Source organism: Juglans regia, chromosome 4 (assembly GCF_001411555.2).
Source record: "Juglans regia cultivar Chandler chromosome 4, Walnut 2.0, whole genome shotgun sequence".
Lineage (NCBI taxonomy): Eukaryota > Viridiplantae > Streptophyta > Magnoliopsida > Fagales > Juglandaceae > Juglans > Juglans regia.
Genome location: NC_049904.1, coordinates 22,999,781 through 23,007,376, shown reverse-complemented (window position 1 = coordinate 23,007,376; position 7,596 = coordinate 22,999,781). Strand labels below are relative to the sequence as shown.

The window sequence follows — 7,596 nt, the reverse complement described above, 5'->3', positions numbered from 1 at the left end:
TCCAGTTACCACCCAATTGAATCTTGTGTGTCAAATTTAATATTATACTCTGATAAACTTTAATGATGACGTGTGTAATGGTTGTAATGGTGTGATTACACTGATTCCAGGGAGGGATTGTGCATTAGGTTAAGACCCATTTCTCACTAACGAAAAAAATAACTGATTTTGTTAGATATCTTCTCTCTTTTCTAATTTGGTGCGAAGCCACAATGAAAAAGGGGGGAAAAATAACAAAAAGCCATTATAGAGGAATTACCCAGAACTGTTTGAACCCATGCATATTACAACCATTAGGGTTCGAGAAATCACACTCTCTATTGCAGGGCCGAGGCTCCTTGCTCTTTCGAATTCCATTTTGTATTTCTCTCAACTCTTTTTAATAATAAAGTAGAATAAAGCAAGGGTATCCCAGCAAAAAACATACAAAAGAGGAGGAAAAGAAAACAAGATGAAAAACAACAAAAGCTGCCCAACCCCCGCTACTCTCTATCCCTCCTCATCCTCTTCCTCTCATCATGTGAGTCTCTCTCTCCTCTCTGAATGAGACTTATCATGATGTTTACGAATGTCAAGGGATGAGGCATCGCGTAAGTAGGCTAATAAAACAGGTCGGAACTTAAGAATACAAAAATCTTCTGTTAAAATGAAAACTAAGTTGGATATGAGTTATCATGTCTACATCCTAGGACAATAAGTTAGAACGTTGACTCAGCCACGTCAAATTTCTGGATGATAGCCACAAGCATTTGGATGTTGACACTAAATAGGTTGTGTGTTGCAAAAATGTAATACTCGTGGTTGTAGTGGGATTTAAGGGGTTTAAAAGGTAGTTTTAGAATATGAAATGAGAATTATTGACATTTATAAAATGTTTCTTTTCCTTCCCAGGGTAAAAGATCTTAAAATTAAAACTAGGTATATAATTGGTCTGGTCCAGTCTGGGAGGGGTCACGGACTGAAAACTTTGGTCTATCATTTTTGCTGGATCAAACCATTAGTTATTGGTCCAGTGGGTTCATTTGGTCAATGAACATTTTTTTTCCTCTTTTCTTTTTTTTTTAACAAAAAAATTAATACACAAAATTAATTAAATTAGTAAAACTAAAATTAAGTGATCTCTTTAACATTTTATATATGGTTAATGAATATTAAATAATTAACTTACACAAATACTATATAAAATAATATATTATATTATATATTAAAATATATATATATATATACATTCGGTCGGTCTCGGTTCGATTTAGTCCAAAAAAACCAAACCCCGAAACTTTTCTGTAGGACTTGTCTGCCTATGGAAATTGTACTTGTAAATAATAGTCAGACGACAAAGTGTATTCGATCGACCTTATTTGGGGTTTACAAATCAAGCAATTAGACATGTGTATAATTATCTAAGGAATGAAGTATCATGTGGATATTGTGGAAATACATTTATGACTTTTATTAAATTAATAGTACTATAATATTTAGCGTTTAGACTAAACCTTTACTTTTCCGCTACAAACCATATATCTTTTCCTTCCACGTGCACTTCCTAGCGAATGTTGAACGCCTAATTACCCGATTCAAATCTTGGGTGTTGTCATATGGCTGGCACCCATGGTACCATGGATCCCCACTAAGTCTTTTACAGAGGGACGGGGTACCAAACATTTCTTGTTTCAACCTTTCATCCTCTTGCATACAATGAGCAATGAGCTCATTAAGAGTCCATTTCTCCCTTTGAGTATTATAATTAATCTTAAAGGGAAAAAATGTACATGAAGGGAAATCATAATGAGATGCACAAGAATTTGATAAGAAAACTCTAACTTTAGTGCTCTCAATCTAGTAACAAGATTTGACATTTCATAATATACTCTCTTATATTCTCTTTGCCATTATACCGCATTGAGACAAGTTTGCTAGGAAGTGTATGTCTCTACCTTTTTCCATTATAACGAATTAGTCTGCTAATTGACTTAGGTACTTCTTGGCATTTTTCTTTCCAGGCATTGCACGTCGAATAGAATGATTTATTATCATAAGACTCATGCAATAATAGCACTCCCATTTCTCATAAGTTGTCTTCTAATCAGTAGAACTCTGATCAGTAGGTTTGGGAGGCTCATAACCCGGAGCACATAGTCCAAATTCATACACTCAAGAACAATAGTAACATGCTCTTTCTATTTTGCCAGATTAGATCCGTTAAAAATTTGAATGTTATTCAAATTGAAAGATATCATATATACATTCACTAGAAGTGAAACAAAATAAACTCACAATAAATAAATATCTCACAATTTTAATGTAGTGACCCATAATTATCATCATGCAAGCTTTAGTTTAATTGAACAACAAAATCAATTAGACAACATAACATAAAATTAAAAGAAAATTTTATGATTTTATAAAAATGAGCCCTTATGAGATACCTAGTGCATAATTGCAATCAAGTTTTTGGACAGGATAATCCCAAAAATTACACAATTTACAATTAACTACCTTATATCATCTATAACTCGACCAAAAAAAAAATCTTCCTTTGGGCTGATTGTTATTCACATCGATTTAGATGTAACTATATGCAATTCACTAAATTTCAATTTTTTAGGCCAAAGAAAAAATTTTCATGATAGAAGTCACTTAAGCGACATATCACATTAATTTCTCTAAGCCATCCATATATATGAATTGGAATTGAATATTTAAAAATAATAATTATGTATATAAATAAGAAAATATTAAATAACGTCTATTATAGAGATATTAAGAGATAAATTTTTTAAATTCTTTTTTTTTTGAAAAAAAAATATTATTATATTTTATGATCTGAATCAAGTCAGATTTAGTGACCCTATCAACCAAGTCATTCAAACAGGTCGGGTCAATTGGTCAAGCAAGTCAAGGTCAATGGTCAAACCGTTCTGGGTCAACCCATGGATATGGGTCTTGTGATATGGTTCAGCCAAATGGACTTAAATCCAAAGGTTAGAAAGGTTGGACCCAACATATGGGTCAGACCATTACTTCAAGCCCAATTCTTATATAAACCCAATTCACCTTAAATCCTTATTAATACTTAACCCAGAACTGGGCCTTACAATAAGGCTTAAGACCAATTCAAATAAAATTATGAAAAGTAGCGTTAGCATCGTATTCACTTGTGTAAAGGTCAGATCCGGTAAATCATTGTAATAAAGCGGCGGGAAGTGTTGATCTCCAACCGCATGTAAAAAAAAAAATAGTAATTTTTTTAGGATATATAATTAGTGATAATTGTGAAATCAGTAATTGGTTTTAACATAGTCATTGATTGATTAAAATAGTGAATTGAAAGATCTAACAACTAAATCATTTGGTTATGGCATTAGGAGTGAAATATATAGTTGCAGCTTTTAATTTCCTTGTTTCTTTCGATATAGAAATGCTTATAGCACGCAGATGGAATTGGGTAAATTTGGTTTTGAATCTATAGATTTACTCCAAATTAGTAAAGATGCCACAATCACAAAACTTCTGCTAATTAACTCATCATGATTCTCCTCGATCTTCTTCTTCTTCCTTTTATATAATGAAGATCGACCTCCAATTAATCTTTCAGACAAAAGTTACTAACCAATTGAGCAGTACATTCGAATTTCAATGGAAATTGAGATTTTTTAAAGAAATAATAATAAAATATCAATCTCTGCAGTAGTACTCATTCCAATACATTATTATTCCACACATGCATTTACGAAACCAACAGTACAAGTGAAGCATTTTATACATTGAAAAAAGATAGATATAGGTACCGAAGCAAATACATTATTATTCACCAATCCAAATAACACACATATATATAGGTACCGATCGAAGCTACGTGCTTTCAGGCTGGCATTCGCTTCGACTCGCTGCAAATCCATGCGTATAGATATATAAAATTTAAGGGGAGAGTAATAAAACCTAACCTATATAATAAGTGATTATAAAAATGATTTACGATTGAAATAAGAAGACAAAATCACATTACCTCATCATCGAGTTAGAGCTCAGGAATGATCACCAGTTTTCTTAATGTTTTCATATGACGAATCCCCTCCGGTAGAGATGATAGCTCATTGCATTCAATGATCTCCAATGTCTGAAGTGATTTCAGAGTTGGTAACCACTCTGGCAACGCCTTCAGATTTTCACACTGCTCGATATGTAGGTGCTTTAAAGTGTTTGCAGATCCTAGGAGCCATTCGGGTAAAATCTCCAACTTTGGTAAATTTGTTATATACAAGATTTGGAGTCTCAAATTGAGGTCCTGTGCATCTCCTCCTCCTCCCGTCAAATCTATCTCTTCACAATCACAAATGTACAATGACTCTAAGGCTTTTAGGTGCTTGATAATAGGTGGCAAAGAGGTCAAACTTTCACATTCCACAAAAACCAACATACGAAGGTTGGTGAGGCACCTGTCCATCTGTGGAAGCAAGCATTCGAGTCTTGGACACTCCACCACCCATAAAATCTTAAGAGAATTAAAGCAACATACTCCATTCACGAACAAGCATGTATCTTTTGTTGAAATCGTAAGAAACCTAAGGTTGATCATGTTCCTCATATCTTTGGGCAGTCGTTCAAGGTCTCTACATCCATCAAGTAACAAGGTTTGCAAATTGTGTAACTTGCAAATGGAATTAGGAAGCTTCTTGATTGACTGATTAAGAGATAGGCCGAGATATCTCAAATGCTTTTGAGTACCAATGGAACTTGGCAAATTCTCAAAATCTGAATAAGGTATAGTTAACAGACGTAAAGACTTGAATCTTGAGATGCATGCTTCAACTGAGGACACGTGTGGTTCGTTTCGGTACATGATGCTCCTCACATTAGTTAACTTGTTTGAGAACTTTGAAACTTGTTGGCTACTAGATGAAATTGACAAATGACGGACTGTCGAGGCCATGTCTTTATTGTTAGAGTCTATTTCCGACCACTCTTCATGGCCAATAGAGAGTACAAGATCATGGACGAGATCATGCATTTTGAAGGAATACATGCCAAAAAGATTTTCTTGAAGATCTAAATGGAAAAAACATATCGACATTAACTCTTTAATGTACAATTCTCCAATATCTTCCAACTCTTGTTTTTTGTTAGGAGACATTTGGATGATTAATCCATGTGCCACCCATTGTTCAATTAAAAGGATATTACTGAAATCATAATCCTTTGGAAAATTAACGCAATAAGCAAAGCATCGCTTCAAATGAATCGGCATTTGATTATAGCTCAATTGCAATGCAGGTAAGATGCCTCCCTCATTTTCTTCCAATTCCCAAATCTCGTTACCTCTCACCAATTCCCACTCGCTTTCATCGACTTTCGAATAAAGTAGACCACCTAAACTCTTCAGGGCCAGTGGAACCCCTTTACACTTTTTCACTATTTCATCTGCAATTGGCAAGAGATTTGGATATAGTTTGTCTTCTCCTTCCTTGAATGCACATTTCACAAACACAGACAAACTTTCTTCTTTTGATAGACCTTCTACAGAATGTGTATAAACAGGGTCTAAAACGGAAGAAACCCTGTGACTACGTGTCGTTACAACAATGACACTTCCATGCGACCCTCCATTAAGCAAATCTCTCAGTTTAGTCCATTTATTTCTATTTTCATTGCAGACATCATCTAAAACTAGTAGAAACCTTTTATCCTTTAAAAGTTCTCTCAAACTAGTATGCAATGTATCTTCATTACTTGAATTCTTATCAACTCTACCACCAGCAGATTTAAGGATGTCTTTCACCAATCTTGTAACATTAAAATTCTCAGGTACACAAACCCACATTCTCAACTGAAAATGTTTAACTACGGATTCGTCATTGTAAACAACCTTGGCAAGTGTGGTCTTTCCCATACCTCCTAATCCAACTATGGCAATTATATTAAGATTTCTAGTGGGATTTGGGTGCATCAAACTCTTTTTTATTTCTTCTTTGTCACCATCCCTACCGAATATTGTTGAAGGATCAATAAAGGAATGGGTCTTCTCCCTCCACAGGGGATTGACATGCACCTCTTCATGCCGCTCAGTGAGATTAAACTGAACCTTATCAGCATTAATCTCATCTAACCTCTCTCTAATGTCCTTGATTTTGTGAGCCAGTTTTAAACGGGATGAAAGTGCCATGAATGAACAAAAGAAATGGCATACCTTTGCCATAGCGCTTCCATATGTCGTAATCGCTTGCTTCCTTAAAGCTTCGTACTCAAGTTCATCTACCACATCCTCTGCGACATATAACATATTTTTAAGCCGTCCAAGCCAGATGCTCAGCATGGGGTTGTTTGCTTGCTTGTCTTCAGCATCCAAGAGCACGATCTTAAGGATAGAAATCGTGCTCTCAAGTTTATGCAGGTCGCTCTGGACACCCTATGCCAAGTAGAGCTCTTGATAAACCAAAGAGCCTAATTTCTTCAAGAGACTACTGGCGAGGCTAGAGGCAAGATCAGCCATGTTTTTCTTCAGGAAGGAAGTGGATAAATTGAAACCGTATTTCTGGCCTCTTGGTTGATATAGTTGACTTAACTTCCAGAAAAACCAAGTGGATAGGAATTATTTTAAGTGGAAAATGATAAAAATAATGACAATTATACTGCAACTAAGAGTAAAAAATTAATATTTTTCGTATGATTTGAGTTATAATTTAAAAAATTAAGGAAGTTAATTTCAACATGACGATCAAAGACAGGCTGTATGTCCTATTGCATTGGTGAATGGAACAGACAAGACAATCACTCTTCCAACTTTTAAAACTAATTAGTTTTTATGGTGGATGTGCAAATATGTAAAGTAATCACTTCATTGTTGATAAACGTGAGATCAATCATTTTTCAGAAATTAGTTTTCTCTTTGAAGATTATAAAGTTTTCTCTTTAATTTTATTTGAATTTGAGCTGTCCAACCCAGATGCTCTAAGCTTGGGATTGCGTGACTGCTTGTATTTGGCATCCAAGAGCACGATCTTAACGGTAGAAATCGTGCGCCCCGGCTTTCCCAGCCCATAGCCAAGCAGAGCACTTGATAAACTTTTAAATATGTTAAAATTAATTTATTTTTAAATATGTTAAAGATTATAAAATTTAAAATTCAGGATTTGAATTTAAAATAAAAATAAATTAATAAAATAAGTTTTATAAGTAAAAATATAAATAAAATTATAAGTAGCATTATTTATTTTTAAATATACTCCCTGGAGATGAAAAATATTGGAATCGAGCAGGATAGGTTGAAGAAAAAGTTATCATTTCAATTAACACTCGCCCTTCTGTCATTTAGTTTGGTTGGTTAGTGGGTGTTTGTTGGCGCTCTCTCTTTTGCTTAATTTCAATCCTACCGGTCCAAATAAAATTGTTTTAGCTGTCATCTCTCATTTATTAATCTTTGGTTTTGAATTTTTTTTTTGGGTGTCAATTTGTTCTATGGAAGTATATTAATATATCTTGTTTTGCTTGATTTTGAACTCTTATGGTTGGAGACAGAATGGTTTGAATTTAGAGATAAATTGAAATGAGTTAAGATAGTTTATAAATAGTAGAGTTAAAATTGAATTATTTATTATATTT

The 7,596-nt window shown here is 34.0% G+C and overlaps 1 protein-coding gene across 1 annotated transcript; it reads right to left on the bottom strand.

The window, feature by feature from the left end:
- Positions 1-4,018: 4,018 nt before the first annotated feature.
- LOC118348211 (putative disease resistance protein RGA4) lies at positions 4,019-6,277 on the bottom strand. Its single transcript, XM_035689239.1, has one exon. The coding sequence runs from the start codon at positions 6,275-6,277 to the stop codon at positions 4,019-4,021; it is 2,259 nt and encodes a 752-aa protein (XP_035545132.1).
- Between the last annotated feature and the right edge of the window lie 1,319 nt (positions 6,278-7,596).